The sequence below is a fragment of the Somniosus microcephalus genome, chromosome 22 (assembly GCF_052327205.1).
Source record: "Somniosus microcephalus isolate GS21.2 chromosome 22, FLI_Smic_1.0, whole genome shotgun sequence".
Classification (NCBI taxonomy): domain Eukaryota; kingdom Metazoa; phylum Chordata; class Chondrichthyes; order Squaliformes; family Somniosidae; genus Somniosus; species Somniosus microcephalus.
Genome location: NC_141008.1, coordinates 49,329,951 through 49,345,454, shown reverse-complemented (window position 1 = coordinate 49,345,454; position 15,504 = coordinate 49,329,951). Strand labels below are relative to the sequence as shown.

General features: G+C 45.7%; 1 protein-coding gene across 3 annotated transcripts in view; it reads right to left on the bottom strand.

Moving 5' to 3' along the window:
- The window catches only part of bcas3 (BCAS3 microtubule associated cell migration factor), a 1,023,442-nt gene that overhangs the window by 970,132 nt on the left and 37,806 nt on the right, over nucleotides 1-15,504 (bottom strand). For all 3 annotated transcript variants that reach the window (XM_085964689.1, XM_085964691.1, XM_085964690.1), the window contains exons 4-5: nucleotides 8,257-8,332; nucleotides 4,514-4,620 (exon numbers count right to left, since the gene is read on the bottom strand). In XM_085964689.1, the coding sequence (XP_085820815.1) occupies nucleotides 4,514-4,620; nucleotides 8,257-8,332 (183 nt within the window). The remainder of the gene's footprint in view (nucleotides 1-4,513; nucleotides 4,621-8,256; nucleotides 8,333-15,504) is intronic.

The window sequence follows — 15,504 nt, the reverse complement described above, 5'->3', positions numbered from 1 at the left end:
TCTGATGGATACATTTAACCAGTGCACCTAAAATGCAGCATTCTGAATTGCCTTTGAAGCATCTCAAAGATCCCAAACCCGCGACCTCTTCCACCTAGAAGGACAAGGGCAGCTGGCGCAAGGGAACACCGTCACCTCCAAGTTCCCCTCCAAATCACACACCATCCTGACTTGGAAATATATCGCCAATCCTTCATTGTCGCTGGGTCAAAATCCTGGAACTCCCTCCCTAACAGCACTGTGGGAGCACTTTCACCACACGGACTGCAGCGGTTCAAGAAGGCGGCTCACCACCACCTTCTCAAGGGCAATTAGGGATGGGCAATAAATGCTGGGCCTTGCCAGCGGCGCCCACATCCCATGAATGAATTTTTTAAAAAGCAGACCATCCTGCCAAACAACTAATTTTTTTTGGATTCCTTCTCAGTGGTAGAGTTCTTTCCTTGCATTGAGTCGGTTGTCAGAATATGGTAAACTCTCATTTAAACGGCACCTAAATAGCCAGAATTCTCTATTAACTGGCAAAATTCTCACTCCGAAAACAACACCTCAATAACCGGCAATGTTGCCGAGTCCGAGTCTCCCGCGGTGGCCGAGTTAGTCAGTGTGGGTAGTTCTCCAAAGTGCCACTACTCGGCTTCTTGGCGCTGTCGGGAGTCGGAACACCTCAATACCCCTGTAACAGGAGTCTGACTCTCCCGCGTTGCCGGTAGTCTCTTCTGATCCGCCATTTTACAGGGGTACTGTGTGTCTCCCACGCTGCTGGTAGTCATTGCATTGCATTACCCTCAACTGGCAGTACTGTACTTAATCAAGCATCTTCCACCATCCATTTAACACAACATTCTGTAGGTGAGTATCCAATTACTGTATACTGCACATTTCTTGATTTTTTAATTTTTTTTTGTTAAAAATAGCCTCGGTAGATAACCCTCTCCGTCATCCGGAATTTTTGATCAACCGGCAACATGCCAGTCCCGTCGGTGCCGGATACCAAAGAGTTTCCTGTATCACCAACACAAGAAGTAGGAACCGTTTCCTTGTTACCATTTGGTCACCCCAGCTGAGGCGATTTGAAATTGGCTCAGATTCTTTCAAATTGAGTCCAAGGTAGACCACAGAGCAGATGAGATAAAAGCTAGCGGAAGAGAAGTGTTTCAATGAAACTGACTAGCCAAGGAATTAATTATTAGAGAAATAAAAGTGAATTAAAACCAGCTGGAGCTCCAGTACATTGCACTACAGAATAGTTAGATGTGGTTGCACATTCCAAATTCCCCAGAGGGCGAGCTCCAAACTTAAAGGTGCCCCTGCAGGACACATTATGTGGATACCACGAGAGGGACTGAAAGAGAGAGAAAGAAAAAGAGAGACAAAAAGAAAGAGAAGAAAAAAAAAGAAATTCAGAACAGCACTGCAAAGGATCAGGGAACAAAAACAACTTCTCTGTTAGAGAACTGTACCTGCCACAGGGACACCCAAAAGATAATGAAGAAAGCCTAAAATTATAATATGGATGAAAATAAAAACTATAGAAACATCAGAATTCCTAATGTATCTTGGAATAAATGATATTACAAAGATATGATTACTTTTAAACTTCAAATTCTTTACTACTCAAAAGGGATCAAATGCACAAGCTGATTGGGATAATAGTGGATACCTTCCATTACAGTGCTTCAATAATTCACTGAGTTCCTATATATACACACACACACACTCTCTCGTGCGCACTCTTCAGGAGCTTTCTGACAACAAGATCATCCTCACAGACCTTTTCTAACACTTCAGAGAACACATCAGGAAATGCTCAAGGCAGATCAATTAGCATCTGAATGAGTCAGATGGATCCCACCCAAAAAGTTGGCCTTTCACTAGCTATCGGGTCCCACCTAAAGGAGTAAGCTGACTTTTCTCTCCGATGCTGAGCAACTGGCTGTACATTTCCAGCATTTTCTGTTTCTAATTTCAGACGGCCTGTGTTTCCGGGGTTTTTCCATCACATCCCAAGAACATTCTGTCTGAAGAGAAAAACATGGTTGGAACATCTTGCATGCAGAGATTTTAGTGATATAAATGGATACAGCACATGGGGCAAAATGTGTCCTTAAGGCAAATTCACTTTCATCGGATTCATTCACAAATGAAGCAGACTGCACTGTAAATGCTCTGGAGGATGCACTTCAGTCCAGAGCACACCAGGGAGTAGATGATAATGAAATAAACATCCCAAGCCGCATGGACCAGAAGAGAAAAAGCAAACAAAAGAAAGATATTGCATTTGTGTAGCACCTCATCAAGTTTTCTGGACATCCCAAGTGTTCTTACAACCAGTGGATTCATTTAGAATGGCAAACGCAGCAGCCAATTTGCACACATCAAGGCCTGGCAATCAGTAAATGAATGAATGACCAAATATCTCTTCTTGGTGGCGATGGCTGAAGGGGCAATTTTGACCAAGACACCGGGAGAATTCCCTGCACTTCTTTGAATAGTACCATGGGATCTTTTACCTGGGCTACCTTGGTTTAACATCCACAACCAAAGGATGGCGCCCCAGATAATTACAACGGGGGAAAAATTGGGTATCGCCCATTTTGGGGCGCTAATATCGGCCGGGCGCAAAGTTTAGTGCCCGGCGCTAATTATCGCCTCCGACTGCAAAATTCGCCTCTATCGCCCCTGGAGGTGATTTGAGCACGAAGTCAGGCGCCACACACCTCTCAAGGCGCAAAGGTCGCGGAGCGAGACGCTACCTCAGAATGCTACCGAAGCTCAGGCGATGTCAGTTACCATGGAAGCCAGACAGACTGGCGCCGTCCAGTTCTTAAAGAGGAGGGGCCATCTTGCTGGCCAGCCACACCCTGCTCATTGCAGCCTTGAATCTCAGCCTGGAGAGCCCTCGAAAGCAATTGTGTTGGAAGCACTAATGGAGAGGCCCAGGGAAAGAGCTCAGCGCTTACGAACCTCAAAAGTGGTACTGAGGGCCAAAAATCCTTAGGACAGCGTTAAATCTCTCCCGACGTCTCTCTCTCTCTCAACCTGCGTGTACCAAAGGTTTTGCCGACAAGAAAAGGCAGGAAGCGCCCGCCTTTAAATAACATTCCCCCAGCCCCTTCCCGACTTGAAAACGTTTCCCTCTACCTGTCGTTTCTAGCGGCAGGCGCTAAGGCAGGGGGCGTGACTCAATATCCGGTCCGGGGCACTGCACACTTGACTCACGTCACGATCTGCGGGCGCAGGAGATCGTGGCGGTAGTGCTCAATGCCGCCGCAAAACGACTGATCAATTTCGCGAGTGCCGCTAAAATCGCCGCGCTCGGGCGCTAAGTTCCTAGCGCCCCCCGGAGACACTAACCAACCAAATTTTTCCCCCATAGAATGTACAGCACAGAAACAGGCCATTTGGCCCAACTGGTCCGCGTTGGTGTTTATGCTCCCCACAAGCCTCCTCATCTCACCCTATCAGCATACCCTTCTATTCCTTTCTCCGTCGTGTGTTTATCTAGCTACCCCTTAAATGCGTCTATGCTATTTGCCTCAACTACTCCCTGTGGTAGTGAGTTCCACATTCTACCACTCTCTGGGTAAAGAAGTTTCTCCTGAATTCCCTATTGGATTTATTTGTGACTGTCTTATATTTATGGCCCTTAGTTTTTGTCTTCCCCACAAGTGGAAACATCTCTATATTTACCCTATCAAACCCTTTCACTATCTTAAAGACCCTTCAGCCTTCTCTTTTCTAGAGAAAAGAGCCATAGCCTGTTCAATCTTTCCTGATAGGTATAACCTCTCAGTTCTGGTATCATTCTTCTAAATCTTTTTTTGCACCTTCTCCAGTGCCTCTACATAATTTTTTTAGAATATGGAGAGCAGAGCCATGCACAGTAATTTAAGTGCAGCAATCCTCTCAGTACTGCACTGAAGTGTCAGCCTAGATTACATGCTCAAGTATGTAGTGAGGCTTAAACTCACAACCTTTTAACAGTGCTACCAAAATAAAAATCTGCAACAGTGAAGCCTACACGGCAGCATATTTATTTGGCGTAGCTGTGGTGTTGCGCCTTCTAATCAACGAACAGAAGATGCTTTTGGTACTCATTTTTTAAGCTGTGGTGGAACTACTGAAGCTTTGTGAACTTTGGTTCCCCACCCTACCCCACGCCATTGAAGCTATAGACTGATGCTGGATACGGTCCCAATGACCATGACCACTTTGCACACTGAACCCTAGTCAGTGAGGGCCACCAAGCTATTCAACTGCAGGGTAGCGTCACAGCCAAGTACAATTCTGTACAATTCTGTACATACACACGCACACACATACACAAAAGTCACCGGGTAGCAATTGAGAGCAGAAAGCTTGGCCGATTTCTGTCCCTCCCTAACCCACATGGCAAACTGTAATGCCTCGACTGCCGCACCCACTGGGACCAGCAAACCAGTGATCGAACCGGGGGCAAACAAAGTGTACTGCATTGGAAAAAGAGAAAGTAGAGAAAACAATGACTTACGGGGATGCTCCAAATTTGCATCCCATCTGCGTATCCGATGAGCAGCAGCAAAGGAGGGTCGTTTCCAGCATTGTTCATCTCATGATACTCTGGATTCCTCGCAAGATCTGCAGAGATTTCAAGGTCACAATACAGCAACTGTTAAGATCCCATCCTGGCACCACCTTCCACACAAATAACCTCCATCTCTCCCCAAAATGCCCAATAAGTATTCCCTTTGATCACCTTCTATCAAAAAAAATAGAACTTGCATTCATATAAACACCTAGTTAGAAAATCCTAAAGTACTTCACGCACAATTAGTTACTTTTTGAAGCGCAGTCACTGAAAACAAATAGCGGAACCGTTTTGCACACAGCAAAGTCCCACGTACATCAATGAGAATAATGACCAATTGATCGGTTCCTGATGTTGGTTGAGGGAGTAATGTTGGCGAAAGCAACAGCAACTTGCATTTATATAGCGCCTTTAACTCTCCACCATAGCTTGGCACCGGTTCTTTCATCTGTTTTATTTATCTTCTCTCCCCTCTCTGTAAAGCAGCCTGGGACATTTTCTACACGCAAGCTTTTATTGCCAGTTATTAGAATAATAAGGTGCTTTTACACTGCATAATCCTACTGTTCCTGTCTAGGGGAAGCAAGCTCCACGAGCCGATCTTTTGTTTCTTAGTCAGGTGGTCTCCACTATGGAATGCAGCGACCCAATTGTCGCATACAATGCAAACACTAGAGACCAGCAACCTGCATTTAATTATTTTTTGAAATCAGCTCCTTTAATCCCAACAGCGCATTTTACGCCCACATTTGTACACCCAGATTTTCACGTGTCTAAAATGTAATCGGTACCCTGATCAAGAGTGTTTATACTGTGAAGTGCAAACAACGGAGGGGGACCCACACATCTGCAGCTGACCATCATACTAAAAGTAGCCATAAATTCTGCCACCCGCAGATCCTGATTCAGCAGGGGTCATACTACCACAAGTAAAAAGAAGCAATATTACTTCCTCCTTTGTTGAGAAACTCAACTTTCTTTTGAATGCAATTGGTACAAAGTGCTCCAGAAAAGAATACAGTAAAAGAATGACTCTCTACAAAAGTGACTTGCATTGTGAAAACTGACACAGTAACATTTGCTGCATACAGGTTCCAGCTGCTGTTACATAAACGTGGGTGTTTTACATTTCCCAATGGAGCCCGACTGCTGCAGTTTACATCAATTGTAAAAACCATGGAGTGTGGAGCTCAGACAACTAGTAGCACATTTTCCCAGCTGAGGGCAGGCTTCCAGGCAGTTCCAAGGTTACACAGCCCATTAGAATGAATGGAGTGGCTCCAGGATATATGGCGACCCTCCCCATCAGTGACATCTCCAGAGTGTCTCTGGAGGGAAGGGGACCTAAAATGGCAGCACTCCATCAGGCAAATTTGAAGGTTTTTTTAATACATTGAAAAGGCAACAAATATTCACGTGTATATTATTCCGCATGCAGACAAGGAGGAAACGCATTGGATTTTCCTTCTCCTTTAACACATTGTGCTGTTAATGTCCCTTCACCAAATACTGTATTCCCTTCCCAAAAAGAAGAGAGCCTCGTCACATCAGTATCCAGTTTCCTATCTTTAAAACGCCCCTGGGACCTTCTGCTACGTTAAAGATGCTACACAAGTGTAAGTTGTAATAATGCTGTATAAATTGTATCCAGTTAAATCCCGGTTTGCAGAGAAATATTATGCTTGGATCAGCAATTCTATTCACTCCCAACAAACACATATTTAATTTATGATATTTTTCTACCTCAACCCACTTAGCTATTCACGCTTCAACTAAATCAAACATAAAATAATTGCTTTATGCAAAATACAATCTCTTGCAAGAAGTTGCGACTGATGATTGGCTTGTGCTGCTGTCAGGCTATTCAGTGAGCTGAATGATCAAAACATCAATAACTGGGAAATACTTCAACAGAAGCAGAAAATGCTGGAAACATAGCATCTGTTAAGAAAAAGACAGGATAAACAGTTCAGGTTGTAGACTCTCAGAACTGATGAAAGGTCTAATCTAATGGTCTTGGTCTAATCCCAAGACAGATGTTCTGACAATGGATCTACACTGAAATGTTAACCCATTAATGCTGATGGACTAACTGCGCATTTCCAGAATTTTTCATTAGAACTACAGGCAGTTTTTTTTGCTCTTTTCAACTTCACTGGGAAATACTTTATGCTTGGACCATGATTCTATTTAAGAGTTATGTTGGGATCAAGAATGTGGAGTAATTGGACTGAGCTGGAACTGGTTGGCTCACTATGCTTGGAACAGGGCAGGTGTTTTATCAGCCATAGATTTTTTTTCAAAAACTTCTACAACCTGCTCCAGCTCTGTGTAAAGAAATACTTCCTGATGTTAGACTTAACTTAAACTTGCCCTTCACCACCCTGAGCCAGTGACCTACTGTCCTGACATATCTGAGAGTATTGTCCAAGGTTTATTTTCCCTATTCCATTAAATGTCCCAAGTTTCTGTATAAAATACAGTTAAAATATTTTACTGAGAACATTACGCATTGTACTATATTATCACGAGGCAACACATTGCAGGTTTTCCAGTCTGTCAATTCAGGCACATATATATTTCTTTAAAGTATTTTGACCAAAAACCAGAAAGAATCAATTTACACAGCTTTAACCCACATGATGGAAGGAACATCCACGATAAAAAATTAATGTATTCATTTTAACGTAACAAATACAGGTTTAATAACTCATCTAAAATCATGAGTCCAGTGGCAAAATAATGACATGTTACAAATCCCACTGCAACTCAAAGAGAAATTCTAATTTAGTTGCTTCCAATTTTCTCCCTTCATCTCCAAAGGTGTGGATTCATGAGTGAATAAGGTTCTATGGGTGCTATCAGGTCTCTGCTACCCTGCCCCAGTGGCCAACCTTCATGTGTCAGCCTAGATGGTGAAAACGCAATGTGGCTCTTGCTCAATGCCTACATGCATGTACGTTCTAGCAAAGGTCACTGGATAGTGATCAGCAACAGGAACGGGAACTAGAACCCTGGCTGGTTTTTCTCACCCCTCCCTAGCCCAGGACGCTGAGGCTAATTGTAGCACCCCTGCAACCACCCCGACGAGATCAGCTAACACAGCACAAGACCAGGAATCAAACAATGGGATCTTTAGGTCTGTACGGCATAGTACTATACCAAACAGTGCCTTTACCCACTAAGCCAACAGGGGAGTTTCCAAAGGTAAATTCTTATTTTTGACCCCAAGATGTTACTCTAACTTCTTGCCATAGCACTAGTAGTATAGGGTGAATAACAAGGACAGCAAACATGATTAAAATAAGAGCTGCAGTACCGAATGTCACCGCAATGGATACACTAATCCACAGTACTACACTTTTAATCTTGTGCCAGTATCATTTTCTTAATTTGTCACCTCAAATTGCTTCACCACTACCACCAATCGCAGTCCTGTTTTCTGCAGCTCAAAATGCTCTATAGCTGTATTGTTGGGTGTGTTTCACAGTTCAAATTGTCCTGGGATGAACATTTCTACTCACCCACCATTACGCTTGATTGAAATCCTAGTGAAACAAAGAACACCTACACTGTATCGTAATTTTGCACACACGCACAAACTATGGTTTACAGGAATCCTAGTGATATCACTTAAATCAGGTAAATGGGAGAAAATAGCTATGAAAAGCAAGTACTGCATTTACCATTAATATCAGCTTTTTCAAAACGGACCCAGACTATTTTTTCCTTCTCATCTGTTGGAGGTGAGCCGGTGTAAGCCTGAGAGGAAAAACAAAATTGATGAAAAGAAAACTAAAAATAACATTACCATCTATCAGACTGTCGACAGTGATCAATAATAAAGTAACCACACACCATGGCCATAGATTTCAGTCCCAGTACACTCTAATATTGCATTTACCTAACAACTCTGCTAGCAATGGCAGCCTTAACTTCGAGAGCAGTGCTGCTCCCTCCAGAGGCATTCACCTGAAGAGTACCTTGTGTATCAACAGATGCAAGCCTCGAGATTGTGCTGTGTGGTTGTAGTAGCAGCGGCAGCGACGAGAGGATAAAGAGCGGCCTGAGAGCAGACCTGAATTAAAGCAGTGGCAGCGACGAGAGGATAAAGAGCAGCCCGAGAGCAGACCTGAATTAAAGCAGCGGCAGCGACGAGAGGATAAAGAGCGGCCTGAGAGCAGACCTGAATTAAAGCAGCGGCAGCGACGAGTGGATAAAGAGCGGCCTGAGAGCGGGCCTGAATTAAAGCAGCGGCAGCGACGAGAGGATAAAGAGCGGCCTGAGAGCGGACCTGAATTAAAGCAGCGGCAGCGACGAGAGGATAAAGAGCGGCCTGAGAGCGGACCTGAATTAAAGCAGCGGCAGCGACGAGAGGATAAAGAGCGGCCTGAGAGCGGAACTGAATTAAAGCAGCGGCAGCGACGAGAGGATAAAGAGCGGCCCGAGAGCAGACCTGAATTAAAGCAGCGGCAGCGACGAGAGGATAAAGAGCGGCCTGAGAGCGGACCTGAATTAAAGCAGCGGCAGCGACGAGAGGATAAAGAGCGGCCTGAGAGCGGAACTGAATTAAAGCAGCGGCAGCGACGAGAGGATAAAGAGCGGCCTGAGAGCAGACCTGAATTAAAGCAGCGGCGAGAGGATAAAGAGCGGCCCGAGAGCGGTCCTGAATTAAAGCAGCGTCAGCGACGAGAGGATAAAGAGCGGCCTGAGAGCAGACCTGAATTAAAGCAGCGGCAGCGTCGAGAGGATAAAGAGCAGCCCGAGAGCAGACCTGAATTAAAGCAGCGGCAGCGACGAGAGGATAAAGAGCGGCCTGAGAGCAGACCTGAATTAAAGCAGCAGCAGCGACGAGAGGATAAAGAGCGGCCTGAGAGCAGACCTGAATTAAAGCAGCGACGAGAGGATAAAGAGCGGCCTGAGAGCAGACCTGAATTAAAGCAGCAGCAGTGGCGAGAGGATAAAGAGCGGCCTGAGAGCAGACCTGAATTAAAGCAGCAGCAGCGACGAGAGGATAAAGAGCGGCCTGAGAGCAGACCTGAATTAAAGCAGCAGCAGTGGCGAGAGGATAAAGAGCGGCCTGAGAGCAGACCTGAATTAAAGCAGCAGCAGCGACGAGAGGATAAAGAGCGGCCTGAGAGCAGACCTGAATTAAAGCAGCAGCAGTGGCGAGAGGATAAAGAGCGGCCCGAGAGCAGACCTGAATTAAAGCAGCAGCAGCGACGAGAGGATAAAGAGCGGCCTGAGAGCGGACCTGAATTAAAGCAGCAGCAGTGGCGAGAGGATAAAGAGCGGCCTGAGAGCAGACCTGAATTAAAGCAGCAGCAGCGACGAGAGGATAAAGAGCGGCCTGAGAGCAGATCTGAATTAAAGCAGCAGCAGTGGCGAGAGGATAAAGAGCGGCCCGAGAGCAGACCTGAATTAAAGCAGCGACGAGAGGATAAAGAGCGGCCTGAGAGCAGACCTGAATTAAAGCAGCAGCAGTGGCGAGAGGATAAAGAGCGGCCTGAGAGCAGACCTGAATTAAAGCAGCAGCAGCGACGAGAGGATAAAGAGCGGCCTGAGAGCAGACCTGAATTAAAGCAGCAGCAGTGGCGAGAGGATAAAGAGCGGCCCGAGAGCAGACCTGAATTAAAGCAGCGACGAGAGGATAAAGAGCGGCCTGAGAGCAGACCTGAATTAAAGCAGCAGCAGTGGCGAGAGGATAAAGAGCGGCCCGAGAGCAGACCTGAATTAAAGCAGCAGCAGCGACGAGAGGATAAAGAGCGGCCTGAGAGCAGACCTGAATTAAAGCAGCAGCAGCGACGAGAGGATAAAGAGCGGCCTGAGAGCGGACCTGAATTAAAGCAGCGGCAGCGACGAGAGGATAAAGAGCGGCCTGAGAGCGGACCTGAATTAAAGCAGCAGCAGTGGCGAGAGGATAAAGAGTGGCCTGAGAGCGGACCTGAATTAAAGCAGCGGGATCGGCGAGAGGATAAAGAGCGGCCCGAGAGCATAGCTGAATTAAAGCAGCGGGATTGGCAAGAGGATTAAGAGCGGCCTGAGAGCAGACCTGAATTAAAGCAGCGGCAGCAACGAGAGGATAAAGAGCGGCCTGAGAGCGGACCTGAATTAAAGCAGTGGCAGCGACGAGAGGATAAAGAGCGGCCTGAGAGCAGACCTGAATTAAAGTAGCATCAGCGGCGAGAGGATAAAGAGCGGCCTGAGAGCAGACCTGAATTAAAGTAGCATCAGCGGCGAGAGGATAAAGAGCGGCCTGAGAGCGGACCTGAATTAAAGTAGCATCAGCGGCGAGAGGATAAAGAGCGGCCTGAGAGCGGACCTGAATTAAAGCAGTGGCAGCGCGAGGCTCCGATTCAAAAACAACAACAAAAAAAATCAAGAGTGACGTCACAGGAGAGCAGGTAGGTCATTGGTTGGTGAGTATTACAGCTTTTTTTTGCTCTATAAGCTAGGGAAGGGGGGTTAAATTAAGAGCGGAAAAACTTTAACTTGCTAGTACTTATTAAATTAATAACTTAAACTAGATAAAATAAATTAATAACTTAAACTAGACAAAATAATCAAACAATAAAACTAAAATATCGATTGAATAAAAGCTTTAACTAATTAATTAATAAATAAAACAAGGTTAGAGATGGCAGGGCAGGTGGTCGTAACTGCAGCAAGTGGGAATTTATGGAGAGCATCGCGATCCTGAGCAACCACATCTGCAGTAAGTGTCTGCAACTCGAGGAACTTCGGCTCAGAATTGTTGAGCTGGAGTACGAGCTGCAGACATTGCGATGCATCAGGGAGGGGGAGAGTTACCTGGACGCTTTGTTCCAGGAGGCAGGAACACCCTTTAGGTTAAGTAGTACTTTAGAGTTCGTCAGTGGTCAGGGACAGGAGGTTGTGACCGTGAGTCAAGAAGGTATGGGGACCCAGGATGTAGTGATGGAGGAGTCTCAGCCCTTGACCTTGTCCAACAGGTACAAGGTACTTGCTGTCTGTATGGATGAGGAAAAGGACTGCAGGGAGGATAGGCAAACTGACCACAGCACCGTTGTACAGGGGGCCATCCAAGTGGGGGGGAGAAGGAAGGAATGTGGTAGTGGTAGGGGACAGTATAGTCAGGGGGATAGATATTGCTCTCTGCAGCCGCGAAAGAGAGTCCCGAAGGCTGCGTTGCCTGCCCCGGTGCCAGGACTAAGGATATCTCCTCGCGGCTGGAGAAGAACTTGGAGTGGGACAGGGAGTATCCAGTTGTTGTGGTCCATGTAGGAACCAACGACATAGGTAGAACTAAGAATGAGGCTCTGCGGAGCTCTGAGGAGCTAGGGTCAAAATTGAAAAGCTGAACATCAAAGGTAATAATCTCTGGGTTGTTACCGAAGCCACACGCAAATTGGCCTAGGGTCAAGCAGATCAGAAAGTTAAATGCATGGCTCAAATAATGGTGTAAGAAGAAGGGGTTTCAATTCATGGGGCACTGGCACAAGTACTGGGGAAAGAGGGAGCTGTTCCGTCGGGTCGAGCGCCACTTAAACTGGGCTGGGACCAACGTCCTGGCGAATCGAATAACTAGAGCTGTAGATAGGGCTTTAAACTAAAAAGGGGGGGGGTCAGGTGAGGGGAAATTTAGAAATCTAAAGAGAAAGGTCAAGGCAATAGAGCAGTGTAGCGATTTGGGTAAAAATAAGCAGTGTGTGACAGGAAGGGACAGAGAGTTTAACGGTAGCAGTGCAGCAGAGAATAAGGTCAAAGCAAAGAATAATGGTAAAAAATTAAAATTAAAGGCTCTTTATCTGAATGCACGAAGCATTCGTAACAAGATAAACTACTGGCACAAATAGAGATAAATGGGTTTGATCTAATAGCCATTACAGAGACGTGGTTGCAAGGTGACCAAGGTTCTGAACTAAATGCCCCAGGGTACTTGATGTTTTGAAAAGACAGGCAGAATGGAAAAGGAGGGGGGGTAGCCCTGATAATAAAGGCTGATAATAATGACAGTAGAGAGAAAGAATCTCGGCTCGGAAGATCAGGAAGTAGAATCAGTATGGCTGGAGATAAGGAATAACAAGGGGCAGAAAACACTGGTGGGAATAGTATATAGGCCCCCTAACAGGTGTACAGTTGGACAGAATATTAATCAAGAAATAGTAGGAACTTGTAACAAAGGTAATGCAATAATCGTGGGGGACTTTAATCTTCATATAGACTGGACAAATCAAATTGGCAATGGTAGTCTGGAGGGCGAGTTCATGGAATGCATTCGGGACAGTTTCCTAGAACAATATGTCATGGAACCAACCAGGGAACAGGCTATTTTAGATCTTGTATTGTGTAATGAGACAGGGTTAATTAGCAATCTCACAGTAAAGGATCCTCTGGGGCAGAGTGATCATAATATGATAGAATTTCACATTAATTTTGAGTATGACTTACCTAAGACGTAGAGTCTTAAACTTAAATAAATGAGGGACAAGTTGACTAAGGTAGATTGGAAAAATAGATTAAAAGGTATGGCGGTAGATGAGCAGTGGCAAGCATTTAAAGAAATATTTCATAATTCTCAACAAAAATACTAAAGAAGTTAAGGCTAGCATTAGATTGAAAGAAGAAGCTTATAATGTTGCAAAGAATAATAGTAAGCCTGAGGATTGGGAGAGTTTCAGAAACCAGCAAAGGATGACCAAAAAATTGATAAAAAGGGAAAAAATAGAATGAGAGAAAACTAGCAAGAAATATAAAAGCAGATTGTAAGAGCTTCTACAAGTATGTAAAAAGGAAGAGTAGCAAAAGTAAACATTGGTCCCTTAGAGGCTGAGACAGGAGAAATTATTATGGGTAATAAGGAAATGGCAGAAACATTAAACAAATATTTTGTATCTGTCTTCACAGTAGAAGACACAAAAAGCATACCAAAAATGGTGGGGAACCAAGGGTCTAATGAGGGTGAGGAACTTAACGTAATTAATATAAGTAGAGAAAAAGTACTAGAAAAACTAATGGGAATAAAAGCCAACAAAATGGCCTACATCCTAGAGTTCTAAAAGAGGTGGCTGCAGAGATAGTGGATGCATTGGTTTTGATCTTCCAAAATTCCCTAGATTCTAGAATGGTCCCAGCAGATTGGAAGGTAGCAAATGTAACACCGCTGGTCAAGAAAAGCGGGAGAGAGAAAACAGGGAACTACAGGCCAGTTAGCCTGACATCAGTCATCAGGAAAATGCTGGAATCCATTGTTAAGGAAGTGGTATCAGGGCACTTAGAAAATCATAACATGATTAGGCAGAGTCAACATGGTTTTATGAAACGGAAATCGTGTTTGACAAATTTCTTGAGAGTTTTTTCAGGATGCAACTAGCAAGGTAGATAAAGGGGAACCAGTGGATGTAATATATTTGGATTTCCAAAAGGCATTCGATAAGGTGCCACGTAAAAGGTTATTACACAAGATAAGGGTTCATGGGGTTGGGGGTAATATAGTAGCATGGATAGAGGATTGGTTAACGGACAGAAAACATCGAGAGTAGGGATAAACAGGTCTTTTTCAGGTTGGAAGGCTGTAACTAGTGGGGCGCCGCAAGGATCAGTGCTGGGGCCTCAGCTATTTACAATCTATATTATTGACCCATGTAATGTATCCAGGTTTGCTGGCGATACATAGCTAGGTGGGACAGTAAGCTGTGAGGAGAACACAAAGGCCTAGAAATTCGGTTGGGTTAGCGCCCAATTAGGGGCGTTGGAGTGGCTTGCGCCGGCGGTATCGCTGTGCCCGAAATTGCGATGGGCCCTAACATCGGCGTTACCCGGTAGCGCTGCGCCGGCACCGATGACGTCATCGGTGTGCGCAGCACCCCGGTTGCAGTGGTAATCCGGCCCGATGGCCAAATTCAGTTGCGGCCGCCTCGCCCGTGGCAGCCGCAAACAACGATTGTGGAACGGGATGTTGCAGCACCGTAAGGCCGGCGCATAAAGGTGGAGCGGCGGCCGGCCGCTTTCCCGGCGGCCGCCTGCCCGCACCTCCCTCCCCGGACTCCTGCACCACCCCCCCGCGGCACTGATGTGTGTGTCCCGCGAGCCCGGCACTTCTCCGAGGTGCCGGGCTCATTTGTCGGGGGAATCCACCGGTCAGCTGTCGGCTGCACGCAGCTCCTCCTTAAGCGAAGGAGGAGGCCTGCAGTACCCCAGCCTGTCGCACCGCATCGGGTGCCGCAGCGGGGGATTAGCGCCTGAAACCTGCATTCAACGCCCATAGCGAGGCGCTAAAACCCTCCATTAGCGCCCGCCGCCGTCTGGGCCCGGGGCAACTGAATTTTAGGCGGGTGCAGCGGCAATTATGGCGGGCGCAAAATTTCGGGCGCTAAAGCCCTGGCGGACTCAAACCGAATTTCTAGGCCAAAGAATCTGCAAAGGGATATAGAAAGACAGTGGGCAGTAAGGTGGCAGATGGAATATAATGTAGGGAAATGTGTGGTTATTCACTTTGGTAGGAAGAATTGAAAAACAGAATATTTTTTAAATGGTGAGAAACTTTCAAATGTTGGTGTTCAGAGAGATTTGGGTGTCCTTGTGTAAGAAACACAGAAAGCTAGCATGTAGGTACAGCAAACAATAAGGAAGGCAAATAGCATGTTGGCCTTTATTGCAAGGGGGTTGGAGTATAAGAGTAAGGAAGTCTTGCTACAATTGTACAGGGCCTTCGTGAGACCACACCTGGAGTACTGTGTACAGTTTTGGTCTCCTTATCTAAGGAAGGATATACTTGCCTTGGAGGCAGTGCAACAAAGGTTCACTAGATTGATTCCTGGGATGAGAGCATTGTCCTATGATGAGAGATTGTGTAGAATGGGCCTATACTCTCTGGAGTTTAGAAGAATGAGAGGTGATCTCATTGAAACATACAAGATTCTGAAGGGGATTGACTGGGTAGATGCTGAGAGGCT